At 42.3% G+C, this 19,169-nt stretch overlaps 3 protein-coding genes across 8 annotated transcripts; 2 read left to right on the forward strand and 1 right to left on the reverse strand.

The window, feature by feature from the left end:
* Positions 1–3,438: 3,438 nt before the first annotated feature.
* On the forward strand, positions 3,439–6,717 carry LOC136450744 (pentatricopeptide repeat-containing protein At3g09060-like). Its single transcript, XM_066451336.1, has 2 exons — positions 3,439–5,795; positions 6,396–6,717. Exon 1 carries the CDS (start codon positions 3,573–3,575, stop codon positions 5,679–5,681), a length of 2,109 nt encoding a protein of 702 aa, XP_066307433.1. The 5' UTR covers positions 3,439–3,572; the 3' UTR covers positions 5,682–5,795; positions 6,396–6,717.
* A 139-nt stretch (positions 6,718–6,856) lies between these two features.
* LOC136450745 (uncharacterized) lies at positions 6,857–7,895 on the reverse strand. The gene is made up of 2 exons (XM_066451337.1): positions 7,504–7,895; positions 6,857–7,421 (listed from the first exon to the last, which is right to left on the reverse strand). The coding sequence occupies exons 1-2, from the start codon at positions 7,828–7,830 to the stop codon at positions 6,975–6,977; spliced, it is 774 nt and encodes a 257-aa protein (XP_066307434.1). The 5' UTR covers positions 7,831–7,895; the 3' UTR covers positions 6,857–6,974.
* Positions 7,896–10,527: 2,632 nt separating this feature from the next.
* Positions 10,528–17,057, forward strand: LOC136453557 (probable LRR receptor-like serine/threonine-protein kinase At5g45780). 6 transcript variants are annotated; one of them, XR_010759045.1, is made up of 9 exons: positions 10,528–11,164; positions 11,321–11,392; positions 11,484–11,555; positions 11,661–11,732; positions 11,828–12,966; positions 13,083–13,154; positions 13,887–13,956; positions 15,993–16,067; positions 16,788–17,057. XR_010759045.1 is itself a non-coding variant. In XM_066454118.1 (9 exons), exons 1-6 carry the CDS (start codon positions 11,142–11,144, stop codon positions 12,009–12,011), a joined length of 270 nt encoding a protein of 89 aa, XP_066310215.1. In that variant the 5' UTR covers positions 10,528–11,141; the 3' UTR covers positions 12,012–12,966; positions 13,083–13,154; positions 13,887–13,956; positions 14,035–14,680. The 6 variants fall into 6 exon arrangements, 2 of the variants coding, with proteins under 2 accessions (XP_066310215.1, XP_066310214.1); XM_066454118.1 differs by lacking the exons at positions 15,993–16,067; positions 16,788–17,057 and adding exons at positions 11,812–11,827; positions 14,035–14,680 and having other exon boundaries at positions 11,997–12,966; XR_010759044.1 differs by lacking the exon at positions 16,788–17,057 and having other exon boundaries at positions 15,993–16,166.
* The last annotated feature ends 2,112 nt before the right edge of the window (positions 17,058–19,169 follow it).

Here is a 19,169-nt window from a genome sequence, read left to right on the forward strand (position 1 = left end):
GTTCCTTTTTCCTTAAAATACTTGCTAATATGTTTTACTTTCTTATTATATATCCAGGTGCCTCTAGGGTGTGTTACTCCTTTTGTGGCAATAGATGAGTCTGCGGGTAGGATTCTTCAAAACACTATGTCTCCACCACCTCAACAACAGCAAATGGAAAATCCAAATGTGCAGGTCCTCTAGGAACCACTATGTCTGCAATGGTTGTGTGCTCCAACTACATTTGCTCTTACGAGAAGCAGGGTTGCTCCATGTTACCCAGTAATAAACAGTGTATCTCTAATTGCTCTGTGCAATGTATGAACCCATCTACTAGGACATGGCCATGTTGACTTCCTCGCCCTGATGCTATTAACATTGGAGCACTGAACACATCTGTTTTGCCCATAGATTTGCCTGCTAATTTCAAACGCCCGCGAGGGCGCGCCCCTTGTACTAATTATATATCAGATATAAGAAGTACAGACTTTATAGGGATTCACGATTTTCTAGGCACCTGAAAAATAGCATGTGTTGAGACAATGGCTGTGAGCCATGAGATGATCTAACGGATTAGATGTATCAATCTTGAAGCAAGATCAAAGGATCACGTTATTGCCCGAACCTGGACAGATTTCAGGCGCCTGCTTTTTTTTTGGAAAAGTGAATGTTCTTGTCCTTAGATATCCCATTTAAAGTTAAACATCTAATATCTCTTTGAGACAAAGGCCCTGTTTAGTTGCACCCCAAAACACCAAATTTTGCAAGATTTTTCGTCACATCGAATCTTTAGACGTATACATGAAGCATTAAATATAAATAAAAATAAAACTAATTACACAGTTTAGACGAAATCCACGAGACGAATCTTTTAAGCCTAATTAGACTATGATTGGATACTAATTGCCAAATAACAACGAAAATACTACAGTAACGTTTTGCCAAAAAATTTAGCATCCAAACTGGCCCAAAGCATACCATTTCCGCCACTATTCACTGCGGCGGTAAGGACTCAAAATCTTGAATGTTATGTTTTTTAAGAAAAAAAGTGCTATTATGCTTTCGTAGTCACACGTCCAATCGTCATCACTACTGTCCTTATGCATCGGCCACCGCGCTAAGTACGGGAAACCTCGATAATTCTCGGCCTGTTCGGAAGGCCGCATCGTATCGTGGATTATTTACTGCTGGCTGATTTGGTGTAAAAAAAAATACTGTTTTCGACTGAAAATTTACGATTGTTTACGAACAAACGAGCAAGAAATGCTCCTACAGTTCTTCCTAGACATCCAGTCCCAAATGCTCAACAACTCCACGGATGAAGGATTAATGGAGAACCAAAACTAGCAGTGCCGAACAGGACGTCAAACAAACAGCAGCAAAGACGGCAGAAATACTACGCTGTACTACTACGCGAATGAGCGTAGCTGGAATTTCACGATCTGACGAGACCATCCAACCTGGGACCATCTGTTGTCACGATGGATTGAGATGGGATTTGGTAGGAGAACCGGTTCCAATCAGATGAGACCCACCGCAGATTGACCGGTTTGACCTAAGTAGGGCAGTAGGCCTCTACCCTATGTAAAGTAGGATGTCAATTGTTAAATCTCTACTATAAAGAATCAATCAAAAACTATATTAGGTTTTTTTTTAAAAAGTCTCCCACTAAAAGACTATAATCATTGTGCACCAACGAAATTGTACCCAAAATTACCGTATCATTAAAATCTATGGCTCATAATCTTTTCTCACAGGCTTCAACTTGATCTGATGGCCAACGTTATTTGGATCTCCCCCGCCCAGGCTTCAACGCACGCCTCACACATCCCGCAGGCTACAGTAAATTGGAAACCAATGGAAATCAATCAAGACAAATATGAAGGTCAATCAAGGCAAATAGGAAGGAGGGATTCGTGACTCCGATGAAGATAATTTCCAGAATTGTCATTATAATAGAAAAACCCACGCCGAGCCCGCCCCCATCTGACGCGCCCCTTCCAAAACTATCCGTGCCGTTCTGGTATTACATCAATAAGGAATGGCGACATACCTGCCAACATACCCACTCGCATGTTTCTGTCAAGAACACGTGGGAGCTGTTTGGTGACCCCACGCGTCAGTAGGAGTAGTGGAGCGTCTGCAGCGTGGCTAAACCTGGAAAGGTCTACCCCTTTCTTCTCATAAAATACCAACGGCGGCACCCTGGACAAGGAAGCAAAACGGGTCACTTACAGTCCGGGCCCACAAAGTGGAGATCGATGAAGAGGTTTAGCACATTTGGTATCAAAGAGAGGAGTTAGACCACTATATTATAAAAGTAACACACTACACGCCCCAACCGAGTTTGCAAAATAAACGAACCGACTTGACACGTGATTATGAAAATAAAAGGCCATTATGAAATAGAACACGCAAGCTAGAGACAATTAGTTTTGTTCTAATTTTTAGATATATAGCTTTTGCTATGCACCTAAATATACATTATATCTATATACATAGTAAAAACTACTTCCTCCATTCTAAATTATAAGCCGCTTTGATTTTTTTGGTACATCTATTTTGTTATGCATCTTGATATAATAATATGTCTAGATACATAGCCAAATGGATGAAAAAAAAAGTTAAAGCGACTTATAATTTAGAATGGGGGAGTATATATCTAGAAAAGCTGGAACGACTTATAATTTAAAATAGATGGAGTACTTAAAACTTACTTGATAAATCAGTTAATTATGCCAAAAAGAAATGTTTTTTCCTTTTGTTCAATAATTTTCATTATTTAGCTTTATAATACCCGAAAATCATCTGAAGAAAGAAAAACAGGATGGGAGAGAGGGAGAAACCGATGAACAACCAGATAAATATCCATCGCGGTTGCGCACATATATTTACGACTATATCTACTATTTAATTTAAAAAAAGATCAAATACAATTTTTTTCTTTCATTTATCAAAAGTGAATTATAGAGTTACTTTAAGAAGCTATATCTACTTTGAGAAGCTTGGTACGACATTTTTGATTATTTAAGATGAAGTTTGCATGAAGATCTTAAAGACATGTTTAAGGACTTAGGCATATTATAAATTATATGGTTAATGCGAGAAATAACTTTGTTATGCCTTGTTACGTGTAAGTGTTTCTCGGATTGCATATACATGATCATATATAATTATGTGAAAGTTGAACTCTGAAAAAAAATCGTTATTTGATTGTTTTCGTGTATATTTCTGAATGAAGTCGTAGCGTAGTCCTCAATAAAACACAAGATCCACCAGGTCCTGATGATCAGCGGCGGATCCACAGGGGGGCTGGGGGGCTCCAGTCCCCTCTAATTTTTTAATTTCAAGCCTAATTACTGTAGTAAAAGCTTGATTTTATCATTAAATGTTTATGTAAATCAACATCTTTATTGTTTTAGCCCCTCATCCCGCATGGTGCATCCGCCACTGCTGACGATGAAAACAAAAGGCACGGCCGGGCAGGGGCAGGCAGCTCCCTACCCAAATGCTCGTCCCCGTTTCCACGACTCCAAGCAAAAACAGCCGCGCCCGATCGGAAGCCGCACGAGGCGAGGGCCCCTGCCGGCGCGATGCCGCCGGCGCGGCCCGACCCTGAGCCGCCGCCTATCCACCGCCTGCTAGGGCTGATCAAGTCCGAGCCCGACCCTGCCAACGCGCTCTCCCACCTCGAGCTCCTTGTCTCCACCCGCCCGGCATTCCCCCCGCCGCAGCCGCTCATCTTCCACCTGCTACGCCGCCTCGCCACCTCCTCCCCGTCGCACCTCCCGAGGCTGCTGGGTCTCCTGCCGCGCATGCGCTATCGACCGCGCTTCTCCGAGTCCGCGGCGCTCGTTGTTCTGTCGGCCTTCTCCCGCGCCCTCATGCCCGACGCGGCCCTCGCCGCGTTCCGCGATCTCCCTTCCTTCCTCGGCTGCAACCCCGGCGTCCGCTCCCACAACGCCCTCCTTGACGCGTTTGTCCGCGCTCGTCGGTACTCCGACGCTGACGCGTTCTTCGCCTCACTCTCCCACGGTGCCTTCGGCCGCCGCCTCGCCCCTAACCTCCAGACCTACAACATCATCCTCCGCTCTCTTTGTGCCCGCGGAGACGTCGATCGCGCAGTGTCGCTCTTCAGTTCTTTGCGTCGTCGTGGAGTGGCCCCCGACAGAGTAACCTACTCCACCCTCATGTCAGGGCTGGCGAAACATGACCAGTTGGACAACGCACTTGACCTGCTCGACGAAATGCCGAACTATGGAGTGCAGGCTGATGCCGTTTGTTACAATGCGTTGCTCAGTGGGTGTTTCAAAACTGGCATGTTCGAGAAAGCCATGAAGGTCTGGGAGCAACTGGTGAGGGATCCTGGTGCAAGTCCTAACCTTGCCACTTACAAAGTGATGCTTGATGGCCTGTGTAAGCTTGGGAGGTTTAAGGAGGCAGGGGAGGTATGGAGTAGGATGATGGCTAATAATCACCAACCAGATACTGTTACTTATGGGATCTTGATTCATGGGCTGTGCCGATCTGGGGATGTGGATTCTGCAGCACGGATCTACTCGGACATGGTCAAGGCTGGGCTTGCTCTTGATATCGCTGTGTATAATTCACTCATTAAGGGGTTCTGTGAAGTGGGAAGAACAGGTGAGGCTGGGAAATTCTGGGATTCCACAGGTTTCTCTGGCATTCGTCAAATAACAACTTATAATATAATTATGAAGGGGCTGTTGGACAGTGGAATGGTCAGTGAAGCTACAGAGTTGTTGAAACAACTGGAGAATGATGCTTCATGCTCCCCTGACAAGGTGACTTTTGGCACACTGATCCATGGTCTGTGTGAGAATGGCTATGCTAACAGGGCATTTGAAATCTTGGAGGGCGCACGGAATAGTGGGGAAGAATTAGATGTGTTCTCATACTCATCGATGATAAATAGATTTTGTAAGGATGGAAGAACACATGATGCAAATGAGGTATATAAGGATATGGTGAAGGATGGTTGCAAACCGAATTCTCATGTTTACAATGCACTAATAAATGGTTTCTGCCGAGCGTGCAAGATTAATGATGCTGTTAAAATTTACATTGAAATGACCAGCAATGGTTGTTGCCCAACCATCATCACATATAACACACTAATAGATGGTTTGTGTAAGGCTGAAAAATATCAAGAAGCTTCAAGCTTAACAAAGGAAATGCTAGAGAGAGGTTTTAAACCAGATATCAGAACTTATGCCTCTTTGATTCGTGGCCTTTGTCGAGACAAGAAGGTTGATGCCGCCCTTCGTATTTGGGATGAAATTCTTGATGCGGGTCTTCAGGTTGATGTAATGGTGCACAACATCTTAATTCATGGTCTTTGTTCTGCTGGGAAAGTAGATGAAGCTTTTTGTATTTATTTGGAGATGAAAGAAAAGAACTGTTCCCCAAATCTAGTGACCTATAACACATTGATGGATGGATTTTATGAGACTGGTTCTATTGATAAAGCAGCATCTCTTTGGACTGCCATTTTAGATAATGGTTTGAAACCAGATATTGTTACATACAATACAAGAATTAAGGGTCTGTGCTCTTGTAATAGGACACCAGAAGGAGTCCTGTTATTGAATGAGGTGCTTGCAACAGGTATTATGCCAACTATCATTACCTGGAGCATATTAGTAAGAGCTGTAATCAAATATGGTCCAATTCAGATATGACACCTTGTAATTCTTCATGGTTTGAAGACTTCTTATGGATCTAACTAACCAAGGATTAGCATCATCATACTGAAAACTTATGCTCTCTCTCTCTCTATGGTTTTGTTTAACAAGGTATGAACTTACGTGCTTATTAAAATTGTTGATACTTGATGATTAGTTAACCTAGCAAACATACATGATATTTTTTTTAATATTATGTGTATGTATTTTCTACTCGCACCCATGATTTTGTCTTCAGAGGCATGTGTCTTTTCTTAAAATAGTATTCAGTTTGGTTGAAATTAGGGTGACATTTCTTTAACGTGTTGAGAATATAACACTTTTACCATGTTTTGGCTGCTGAAACATTGCTGAAGCATATCTCTGATGCAAGATTAAACACAGCTTGAGTTTATCTGATCTCAGGATGGAGAAACCTGTGGTTTATTGGCCATACTACATGTTACTCTTGGATCCTAAAAATTGTATTGATATATTTTCTTTAATGCATCATTGCATCAAGAATGTAACATATGTTTTGGCTGTCGAAACAATACACATCTGTGATGCAATATTATTTAAGACATCTTGAGTTTATCAAATCTCAGGTTGGAGAAACCTGTGGTTTATTGGCCAGGCTACATGTTAAACATTTTTTTGGATTATAAAAGTTGTATCAATATTTCTCTAACGCATCAAGAATGTAACACTGTTACTATGTTTTGGCTATAGCATTGCTGAAGCTTATCTCTGATGCAAGATTGAAGACAGCTTGAGTTTATCAGATCTCAGGTTAGAGAAACCTGTGGTTTATTGGCCAAGCTACATGCTAAACAATTTTTTGGATTATAAAAATTGTATCAATTTTTCTAACGCATCAAGAATTTAACACTGCTACCATGTTTTGGCTATAACATTACTGAAACATATCTCTGATGCAAGATTGAAGACAGCTTGAGTTTATCAGATCTCAGGATAGAGAAACCTGTGGTTTATTGTCCAAGCTACATGTTAAACATTTTTTTGGATTATAAAAATTGTATCAATATTTTTCTAACGCATCAAGAATTTAACACTGTTACCATGTTTTGGCTATAACATTGCTGAAACATATCTCTGATGCAAGATTGAAGACAGCTTGAGTTTATCAGATCTCAGGTTAGAGAAACCTGTGGTTTATTGGCCAAGCTACATGTTAAACAATTTCTTGGATTATAAATGACTAAAACGTTGTATCCATTCATGCTACTTTATACAGTTTACATTGCCTGTGGCAGATCACATCCTACCGCTATGTCTGCAACTCCTTTTTTATTCTTCTTTTTTCTCTGTCTTCTCAGCTTTCGGTGGTGAGATATCCTGCTCGTAGATGACCTGAGCAACCAGGCCAATGAAAATTAGACCCAGAGCAGCCACCTTCCTCCATTCCACCTCTGGTGTTGCAAAGATGGCATTGGCAATTGTAATCCCGAGTATTCCCATCAGGCCCAGGTAAATGTTCATACGAGTTTTTGATCCTGCACTCTCTTTTGCAATCTCTTTGACCTTCTGTGCTTCCACCTTGGCTTGCACCTTTATTTCCTTCTTGTTCCGAGGCTTGACCTTGCCAAGGCTCTGGAAGAACATTCCTTCGTTTTTCTCCTTTTCAATCCAGTCTTCAAAGTCCTCTAACACCTTATCGTTCATTTCTATCTCTTGCCTCTGTGCCTCAGCCGTCTCCTCGAAGGCTTGCATCTTGCTGTCGAGCCTCTCCAATATCTGCCTCATCAGACACCGCAGTTCTTTGTCAAACAGTGAATAGCATTAGGCTGTTCAACTTTTGATTGAAAGAGATGCTCACCTGGTCACCAACCGCATCAAGTTCTTTCATAGCGTTCTGTCCAATCAGGTCGAACTCGGAGTCGGCGTCCTTGGCGAACTTGGTCAGGTACGCAGAGCGCTCGTCCAAGAACTCCGTGATGCGCACCTTCTGCGCCTGAAGCATGGCCATCTGCGCAAGGACCTCCTGCTGACGTTTGTCGCCGCCAAGCGGCGGGGGACTACCGGCTTCAGCATCTTCAGAACCGCTGGCAGAAATGAAAGATCTCTTCCTACCTAGCAGAGCACGCCGGAACAGAGAGGATCTGCGCAGTGAGGGGCATGACTGAATGGTATGGAGAGTAAGCATCTCCTATTCTCCTTGCAATTCTGTAGTCGCTTTGCTGTTGCTGGTGTTGATTTGGCAAAAGTATCTTGCAAGGTATTCTGCCTACCTCTCGTCGCTGGAGCCCGGGAACCATATCTCTTCTGTTCCGTAACAAGACCAAATTGCCCTTGCGTGCTGGGTTTCCTCAGGTCCATGTCTTGCTTGCCCACTTTTTGCAGGAAGTGGACCCTTCGTTGTCCAGTTGGAGCCGCCGAAAATATCGAGCCCCGCAAGGTGCCACGAAGTCACGAGTCGGGCCAAAATGGACGCAGTTGGGCATCATGGGCTCAATCAAGTACTGAAAGACATATGGGCCGTAATGAATGGCCACGTACAAGTCCATGTCCAAGAAATACTATCGATCTATTATGATTGAAGATTCTCAAAAAAAAAAAAAAAAAAAACTATCATGATTGAAGGCGCGAGATCGTCCTTCCATCCATGGCATCATTTTTTCTTTGATAATATGACATCATTCTTGGTTTGATGTCACCACTCACCAATGCTATTATGGAATGAAATGGTAAGGTCGCGCTTATTGCCATCCGGGGCTAAGTTTTTTCCACACGAATTAAAACCTGAATGATGAGTTATTGTTGGTGAGGGTGGACTTTCTCTGTTTGTCGCTTTTTATCCATGCTTGTGAAGTGGAAACGGTGCCCTAGTACTGGCTTGTTCCCTTTCCGTCTGCCAGGTGCTCCCTTGTTCAACGGAGTGATCTATACTATACCTAGAGCATTTCATGTGTAATGATGTTATTTTAATCTCTAGAACTTGTAATGGTGCGGCTCATGATCTAGCTAGCCTAGAAATGAGTTGGGACCCGGGTGAATCCTGTGTTTGATGAGCCCCCTTCCGGGATTTGTAAGACTTTTGGTGGCTCGCGATTCTGTTGAGTCTTCGGTTTCAATAACAAGGCCTTAGAGCTGTCAAAAAGAATCTTGACCTAACGTAATTTCGCAAAAACAAACGGAAACTCGGAATCACGGAACGATGTTCTCCCTCTGCGCAATTCAGTACTGCACAGCCCACATGATGCGAATCCTTTTCCTTCAGGGCTTCAGCAGAATCGTCGGGATCACACGTCGCATCCATTCTACAGTAGGTGAATCCTCTGGCCCCCTGCCCCCCTCACATGCGCCCCTGCTGCCTGTGCTCGTGACAGCAGAAACGGTCTGCAGCCCTGCACGGTCATGACTCAAATGAGCCCCGGCGTGCTATGCCCATTGGCCCATTCCCTCCGCTGTTCTGTCAGAGGGGGGACGGGGGGTGGGGGCCGGGCGGGGCTCAGCTGCTCAGTAGGAGTAACGCCACAAGCAGACGAACATGGCAACATGCTGATGCCCGGGGACAGCGACCAGCGTGCCGAGCGAGCAACTTGGGCCCTGGACGGCTGCACTGGAAGGAGGCGCGAGCTTATGGGTTCCGGGGGAATCAATGCCTTTGGTAACCCGATAGTGCCCATTTGGACCGCTCGACGCGTCGCTGTCGGCGCCACCGGAGCATCGGCTGCGTGCAGATGCAGTGCTTGCTCAGGCACTGTCTAGGTCCTATTTAGTTCCACTTCATTTTGCTAAATTTTTTAAGATTCCCTGTCACATCGAGTCTTTGACGCATGCATGAAGCATTAAATATAAATAAAAAATAAAACTAATTACACAGTTTAGACAAAATCCACGAGACGAATCTTTTAAGCCTAATTAGACACACTAATTGCCAAATAACAACGAAAAGCGCTACAGTGTTATTTTACAAAAATTTTCGGATCTAAACTGGGCCTTAGTTCCCAAAAAATTTTGCACAGTACCCGTCACATCGAATCTTGCGGCATATGCATAGACGAAAAAAAACTAATTGCACAGTTGTGTGAGAAATCGCGAGACGAAACTTTCGAACCTAATTAGTCTATAATTAGACACTAATTATCAAATACAACCGAAAATGCTACAGTAGCCAAAAACCCAAAATTTTTTGGATCTAAACGCACCGTCACCCTCAGTTGCTCTCCTGCCCAACCCAGCAGGCAGCAGCGCAACGCACAGCATATTCTGGCTTCTGCGGGTGAACGACTGAACGCAACGGGGCTTGGAAGTTTGGATATCATCACTAACCGCAGTCAGGTTTCTGAACTCGCCGGCGATGGCGGTGCTGTAGTCGACTGAACAGTGAACACGGGGCAGGGGGCACGACACACAAGCTAAAAACAGGGTGTACGTACGCAGCAGTACGGGGTTTTCATAACACTGTGCTTGAGGTGCTGACGTGCTGTTCATACTCCGTATACTGCAGTGCTTTGCTAGCTGTGTTCGATGTACTGCAACTACTTGCTGCGTTACGATTACGAAATGGCCAGCTGGATTTATTCTCAGCGAAATGGTCAGTTGGATTAATTCCCCACGAAACGCTGTCACTTGGATTAGTTTAGACCTGACCGTCATGTTCTTCCACACTAATAATGGATCGGATAAAAATGTCAACAAAAAAAACTACAGAAATGCTAAAGGACACGCGTGTGTTTTATCTTGTCTTGGCATACGGATTTTGTGTCTGTTGGATGGGCATCGTGTCTCCTTGCCACCGCGTAATTTCTTTCTCTGATTTGGAGGGCCCACTTTGTCTATACTGTTGAAAATTGCTATCCATTTTTAGAGCATTTCCTCTTCCTCTTCTTCCCCTCGACGCACTACCCCGCGGCGCGCTCCCAAGGCGATTTCATCGGCGCTGCGGCGATTGCTCTGACGAACTCGTACTTCCCCGTCGCGGAGTGCTGGCGACCCGCTGTTTTTTCCCTTGTTTGTTGCTCCTTTGCTCTTGTGTGTGCTGGATCCCATTTCGTCATGTGGAGTAGATTTCGTGGATCTATGTATTTTGATGACGGCAGAGAGATGGAGATTTGGATGGGAGATTTTGGGACGTAGGCGGGTGGCGGGGATCGATGAGGTAGGGGACTCGACTCGGGGCTCGGGCGTGCCGGCGTGGGGAGCAGAGCGTGTGCTGTTGCAGCCTGCGGCGGATGATGTGGGGAGCGAACATGCAAGCGGGTCGTGGGTGTCGTCGCTCCTTCGCGGCCGCGGCAGCCGACGAGCCATAGGGCGCTGTTGCGAGCGGGATTAAGACCGACTGCGCTGCTCTGCTGCTGCGCACGGCGCTATGTAGCAGTAGTGGCTATCTCACCGGCCAAGCTAGAAAGAGGACTTGGCCTTGCAGGACTGCACAGGGACACGAACGGAGATCTGCTCACCGGGAGCAGGACAGGCACCGAGCAGCTCAGCTTGCCTGTTGAGTGTTGACGGATGGGCCTTTTTCCTTTTCAGAGGTCTGTAGCAGAACAACTTACATAGCCCAATCCCTGCAGTATTTGATTACTGTTAGTATTTGACTAGTCCAGTCTCGTCGATTTGTTCAGCTAACTCGGTAGAGTATTCAAATCTTTGCTTCTTCTTATTTTTTCTTACTGTGTGTGTATGTTCAGTTACCTGAGAGCCAACTACCTACAAGGAGGTATGCCTTCAGAGATTGGCGAGCTCATGCACCTCACAATCTTGTATGGTCCTTCACATTAGCATCACTCATTATCCAATTGTGATTTAACAGTGTTATTATTATTATTTCTATCTAATGTGTTCAAATTGCAGGGACCTGTCAAGTAATCTGTTGAGAAGCACAATACTAGGCTTGATTGGAAGCCTCACTCACCTTAGCTTTCTGTAAGTTTTTCTTGTGCCCTTGTTGGAAACGCATAAATACATAGTGCTGATGATTTAAAAGTAAAAAAACTGAGAGAGAGCACATACTTACCATGCATCTCCTAGGAACCTGTCTACTAATTTATTCTCCAGAGAGATCCCAAATGTCGGTGCCCTCGGGACCTTCAAAAACAGCTCGTAAGCACCTTTGTCCCTTCTTTACCTGCTTGTTCCTAGTTATGATGTAGGATAGCTATATTTATTGTTGTTGTGTATTTGCTCACGTGATGCAGGTTCGTCGAAAATCTGGAACTTTGTGTCCTATCCATCCAGAAGGGTTGCCGTGGAACCCTCGGCTTTCCTGCTATGCTGCCGCACTCCGATCCATTCTCTTCAGCTGGCAAGTCTTTCATTTCTATTCGTGTTATAGTGTTGAACTCTTTTTTCACAATTTTGGTGCAGGTGCAATGTGTGTGACTGACTGGTGGAGTTATTTGTTTCTGGTTGAAGTAGATTTTTCTCCAATCAATAACAACAAGACATCACATTTCTGAATGGCATTGTGATCAGCTCGATGTCAACCTTGGCTCTTGCCTTGGTACCTGTGCTCGGATTCCTATGAATTTGCTTGCTGTCCAGGAAGAAGAGCATTGGTGGGAACTATGTAAAGATGGACAAGCTAACTGTCATAGCTAGATCTTCTTTTTGCACCAATGGCATTCTAGTTGTATTTGTGGTTGATTGAGGACAGGGGATGGGGACTTATGGGAAAACAAAAGTTTAGATGGGAGTATGATAGCTAGATCTTCTTTTTCTTACTATGTCGTGCTTTTCTTCTAGTTGGACTTTAATTTGCATCAATTCATGTGAGACCAGCATGCATGCAAATGTATAAATCTAGTCTACTACTAGTCTAGTTAGGTTTTGGATAGCAACATAGTAATCTGTGCTAGAACATGTTGGAATCTATTCTTTGTGATTTGTGCCAACACACACCTCTTATTTGAGTGCATTTTTCTGTGAACTTAAGTTAAACTTGTCTAAACTATGAACTGGTATGAACTTAATTGTGAATATGAGGTTGATTCAGTAGTCCAGCATAAGTTTTTTGAGCTAGGCAAATTTTTGACCTGCATGTAGCCATGGAGAATGATGAATTTCTACTGCAAACTGCATTAGAATTCTACTGAACCGTGATTTTATTATATTCTTTTATGTAGAAGCATCATTTTGTTGATTGCACATTTATTAGTAGTAAATTGTACACTTCAACTACTGCAATTATGGTGTGCAACATGTGCAATATCTGATCTTTATAAATAACTTTGTCACTATTTTAGTTAACTTAGAGCATGCAATTGTTCTTGCTTTAGGGCATCAATATTCTTTTGTATGGGCTATCTGGGACTGGAAATGGGTCCTCTGTTTCAATGTAAGCATTAGACACTACATTTTTATGGAGTGCATATAATTTCTATTTTAATACAACTCTTCTCTTTAAGGAATAGATCTTTTGGCTTGATACGACAATTGTTTCCTTAACTGCAGTGAAAATGCTAGAGGGTAGCTGAAGGGTAGTGCATATATCAGCTGGTTTCATGATATTCTTCTCTATTCTAGGTAAATTTACTTGTCATGGGACTAGTATTTGATTCTTTACCAGATCTTTGAGATAATAGATTTTAAGCCTAACATGTATGATGGAACTTCAAAATTGGTCTTGTCTTTTCATAGATTTATGCCAGCTCACACCTTATTTTTGTTCATGTCTTTTCATAGAAAAAAATTGTTCGTTGTGATTTGTGCTAACATATATTGAACTTTGTTAATTGTGATTTGTGCTAGCACACACGTCTTATTTGTCCTTGTCTTTTCATAGAAAAAAAATATCACTTGTGATTTGTGCTAACACATATTGAATTCTGTTGATTGTGATTTGTGCTAGCACACATCTCTTATTTGTCCTTGTTATTTTATAGAAAAAATTCTCTTGTGATTTATGCTAACACATCTTGAACTTTGTTAATTGTGATTTATGCCAACACACACCTCTTATTTGTCCTTGTCCTTTCATAAAAAAATTATCCTCTTATGATTTGTGCTAACACATCTTAAACTTTGTTAATTATGATTTATGCCAACACACACCTCTTATTTGCCCTTGTCCTTTCATAGAAAAAAATTGTCTCTTGTGATTTATGCTAACACATCTTGAACTTTGTTAATTGTGATTTATGCCAACACACACCATTTGCCCTTGTCCTTTCATAGAGAAAATTGCCTCTTGTGATTTGTGCTAATACATCTTAAAATCTATTAACATGTTACATAACTGAACCCTTGATCTGTCAGACCTTTTGTTACAGAGAAGAGGCAGTCTGCAGCTAACCGGATCAGAGAGAAGTACCTTGATAGAATTCCAGTAAACTTCTACCCTCCTGTATGCATTGTTTTTTTGTTTATGTTGATTTACTCAAAATCCTAAAATCTTCTCTGTCAGTGCATCCGATCTGCAGCTTGGCCGCGCTCTGCTACTGCTGCTACATGCTCCCGGCCATGTGAATAGTCTGCTATAGATGCTCTGAACATATAGTATCTCCTCAGGTCTATCCACTAATGGATTAGTGGCGTTTATTGTTCTTGTCCATAATAGTCGCAGTGCTCTATTCCTATTAATATGTTCTATTCATGAAAAAACAAATAAAACATTCAGTTACTTAATAATTGCAACAAATAAGTAAATATTTATAGTTTTATCGTACGTTGTGATCGGATGTGGCCTAGCACTCAATGACATATGGTTTATACTGGTTCAGGCAACGTGCCCTACGTCCGGTCTGAGTCGGTCAGAGACTTTATTTCTGAGCCCAGGTGCTCGAAGTTTACTGTGGGGTTACAAACGAATGAGAATAAGATGGGGGTGTAAGAGGTCCGGCCGGACTCTGGACTGAAGGGCCAAGAGTGACGAGAACTCCTACGTGCGCTAAGTATTGGAATGTGTAGCTTTAGAGTTCTAGAGCCGTGGAGCTGTTCGAGTGCTCAGAATATCTAAAGCTAGTCGAGAGAGAGTCGAAATGAACTGTCCTTGTTGAAAGAGAGTACATCCCCTTTTATAGATGAAGGGGACAGCCTTATAAGTTTTAAGAGAGAGAGAGAGAGTTTTTTTAGTCTTGTTACCCACGCTATCGGGTACAAGAAGGTCATCGACGCTTGCAACATTGTTTATGTCAGACGTATGTGGCAAGCTTTACTGTGTTTGCCTGGTACGGCAAAGGACGGTGCCCACGACACTGTAGGGTAAACGTCAGTGCCCACAACACTGTTTGGGTTCTAACATACTTGGAAGGTTGTAAAGCCGCTAGAAGACATGCCTGGAAGGTTGTAGAGCACCCTTCTAGCGGTACTATTCTGTAGGTGTGCATGGTACAGTCCTTGGTTTGCTTTATCTGCTCCGCCTTACTCTTGGGTCTTCACCGAGCGGGCGTCCCCGGTCGATCGTTCCCAGTTGACTCCGGCCGCGCTGATCGGAGAAGAGCCGTAAGCAGAGGTTCGGTGTATTCCAGTCAGAGAAGCAGGTCGGAGTCGGAAGCAAGCGTCGTTCCCTCCTTAACCAGGCCCCTCGGTCGGAGAACCGGGTTGGAGTTGTAAGCGAGCGTCGTTACTTCCTTGGCTAGGCCTCTCGGTCTGAGAACGCGGGTTACTCTTTCGGCCTGTCGTTAGATAGCTGGGCCGGCCTACGAGTTGTGTGTCGTTCGTAATGCCGTTCGCTGGGTCGGACTTTTGCTGGGAAGCGGGTCCATCGGGTACCCTGGGTTTATGAACCCGACAAATTGCAATAACAATATGTAGTATTTGCACTATTTGAAATGTGCAATTTTTATATTCTTGTTTTGTAATATTTGACGATGATATTCATTGTGCATTTTTTCACTGAGAACATCTCATTATGTGCGAGTAAATATTTTGTGTCGTAGTAATTTCATCAATATAATGCATTACACTTAATTTGCATATAAGATTGTGCAAAATCTAGCAGCATCTAAAATAGTAATTGGGTGCTCTGAGTTAATTTTGATTTGTGGCAGAGTTTCTTTCTGCAGTGGCAGAGTTGTTATTTTGTCAATAAGCTTGTACGTGTGTTTACTATGTCAATAGTTCAATTCTAGCCCAAATAAGCAAAATTTCAGTTACGGGTATCGGTTTATCCTCCCGTTAAGCTTTGGCGGGCCCGGTAAGGTTTGACGGGTTTGATTCGCGAACCCGTTAACCCTGCCTGCGTATAAAAAAACAACTGAAACAGAATTTGTGCGTTGAATCCAGATCTGATGGTCCACGTAATCCATGTGCGAGCTTTTGGTAAAACACATGTTTTTCTATCTGTCACAACACATGTGTTCTGCAGTCAACAAACATCTATATGCTAGCTTTTACTAACAGACATGGTTGTTCACTGGACAGACTCAAAAACCAATACGTACGGCAGCCGAGTATGATTCGGGGTGATATTGGACTTCACGGAACCGGAAAATTCGGGTAAACACTTCGTACCAGCTGTACGTTGTACTTGTAGCCGTAGCTGTCCTTTTTACGACCAAAGGCTTTGCATATTGTTATTATAACTGCGCAGACGTATTGCATGAAGTCATATCTACATCTATACATTTATATTATGTATATTATTATTGTTACTTAATACTTCATCCGTTTCAAATATCTATACATGTATATTATGTATATTATTATTGTTACTTAATACTTCATACGTTTGGCTTTTCTAATTACTAGATACATAGTTTTTACATTATATCTAGACATATAGTAAAAACTATGTATTTAGAAAAGACAGTGTGACTTAGAATTTGGAACGGATGAAGTATTAAAGAGTGAAATAATCCTTCTGTTGTTTTTTTTCTACATTTTAAGGTGCACATGCATCTCTTGTGATCCGTATCTGATTTGGACTTATGACTTATACTCATACGGGTTAGAGCATCTCCAAGAGTACCTAATATTTTCTTCCTAATAAAAACATAAAGTTTTATGACTCCTAAAAAAACATTAGAAGGAATAAAGAAGGCCATCTCTAAGAGTTTCTAATAATCCACTCCTTAAATATAGAAGACAATTTTACATCAGAAATCCTATACTATTTCAAAATTATCCTAACCAATTTTATATATTCTTTTTCTTTTATATATTTGCATCAGTAACCCTTTCCTACTCTTTATTTTTTCCATGTCATTCCACCTATAGATTGGTTGATAAACACGCGCGGGAGAGAGAAGATACGCGCGACTCCGAAACGCGTAACTTTACGCGAAACATGGTGACTTTTTCTAAGTTCTAAAAGTTTAAGAGGATGGATTAAGAGTTATTGAAAATGAGTTTTTTCTCATCTTACTAAAAACCAAGGATTAGAAAGGGATTTAGGGAATTCTTGATATGCTCTTAGAACCCCGCATGTTTGTACGTCCAAAGATGTTGTGGAGTCTGATTCTGATACACATCGGAAGAGATGACACCCTCCAAATATCAAGTTGTTTAGTTAATTACGCAACAAGGTGTATATTTCCACATCGGACTTGATTGTTACGGACAATATGCGTTCTCTGCATTACTGTTATCTTTGCTTGCTTGCACAACCGAATGAAAAAGATATGTCATGATGGGCAAGAGTACAAAGTCAGACCTCCTCGAAGCAGATAGCATTTCACTAAGGGCTCGTTCCGTCAGGGCATTACGACACCAGGAATCACTCCAGCTCGTGGAAGCTTATATAAATCTTTTTTGCGAATAGGAAGCTTATATAAATTAATGTAACGATTCTAGCCGAAATTCTTCCTAGGCTTCGTTCCTGGAGAAACGAACGGGGCATAAGGGTGTGTTTGTTAAAGAATGAGGTGATCCATCATCTTCTCACTCTTCACTTTTTGTATTTGGTTTGTGGAATAGAATGAGTTGGTTCATCACCACCTCATTCCTCACAAGCTAATAACTAGTATATGCACGAGGAATGATTTGATTTTATCAAAATTTATGGGATGAACTATGAGTTGATCCATCGCCACCCCATTCCTCACATGCTAATAACTAGTATATGCATAGGGAATGAGTTGATTTCACCAAAATTTTATAGGATGAACTCATAATGCATCATCTCATGAAGCATGAGGCACACAGATATATTCCTAAAGTTTTTCTGTGAGAATCATGACTCGCTTGGAACGAGAAAGAATGAATTCTCAAAAGTTTGACTGTGCTTTGTATTTTGGGAATTCTTTTCCCACACTAATATACTGTGCTTTAACGTGGGTCCCGTTCGCTGGTCTGAAACTTGGCTGAAACTGGCTGAAAATACTGTTCTGGCTGAATTATTGTGAGAGAAAAATACTGTTCCGGCTAAAAAAAGAAACTGTACAAGACGAATCTGAGGTAAGCCGAACAATACCTATATATTAAAAGTTGTCGTAAAAAAAACGAATTCTCAAAAGTTCATTCGCTTCGGGCAGAAAACCAGGGAACTTTTTTCCCATGTCTTTTTTTTAAACGATTTTTTTTCCATGTCTCAAACGGGCCTAGTTGAACGCAATTGCCAATTTGCCATGAAATAAGATGTCACTGTAGTAAAAATGTAAAATACCCAGTATTCCGTTTGATCCGTAGAGATCTGTAATCTTGTTTATTGGCTTTCACCTGAACTAAGCCTGGTCCACTTGTCAGCCTGCGTGAATGCTGACGACAGGGCCGTTGTTCGCAGAAGAGGCCTCACGCTGCGTTCACGTGGGCCCACCGGCGGCGATGGCAGGCCTCAAGCAGAGAGGAGGGACCACCAGGCTGTCGAGGTGGTTGGTGCGCCTGAGAAGTGACGCCGTTACTTACGTCAAAAAAAAAAAAATGGTCCGATTCCAACAAACCACGGACACTGCTTGCAGCAACAAGATATTTTGTGTAAAGCTTTACAGCTTATTGGTCGCGATGATGAATTTTCTGCCATATAGCTGTTGTTGGACTATTTCCCTTAAAATGATTAATTCACTCACAGCCTGTTTGGATCTTTCAAAATATTTTGAAGGAAGTACAATCTACTCCCTATGTTCCAAATTGTAAGATATTTTGATTTTTTAGTAAATTATTTTTATTATGTACATAGCAAAAACTGTTATATCTAGAAAAGTCAAAACATCTATAATTTGGAATGGAGTGACTAGACTAAACCCCTATTTATATCCATAGAGGTAATAGTTAGTTGCACATATTAGCTTTGTTGGATCCAAACGGGTCCGGCCAATAGTCTAGCTAATTGTTAGTTGAATACTAACTAATAATTATCTCACTAGTTGGACTAAACCAACTAATAGTCAGCTAGTTAATATTAGCTAAAAGCTATTAACTAGCAAGCTGTAGCAACTAATGAATTCAAATAGGACCTCAGCTATCTAATTGGAATTTGACATTTGAAAACTTTTCAAAGTTTAGGTAGGGGGGTGTGAGATAGAAGTAGATTATGTTGATTCTCGTGCTCTATTTCGGCTCTGCAATTTATACCATACTCTTTATCCCTCTCCCCTACAACAACAGGGCAGCACACAAGCATCTCTCCCATGTGGCCAAGACAACATATATATAACGTATACA

Source organism: Miscanthus floridulus, chromosome 5 (genome assembly GCF_019320115.1).
Source record: "Miscanthus floridulus cultivar M001 chromosome 5, ASM1932011v1, whole genome shotgun sequence".
Taxonomy (NCBI): domain Eukaryota; kingdom Viridiplantae; phylum Streptophyta; class Magnoliopsida; order Poales; family Poaceae; genus Miscanthus; species Miscanthus floridulus.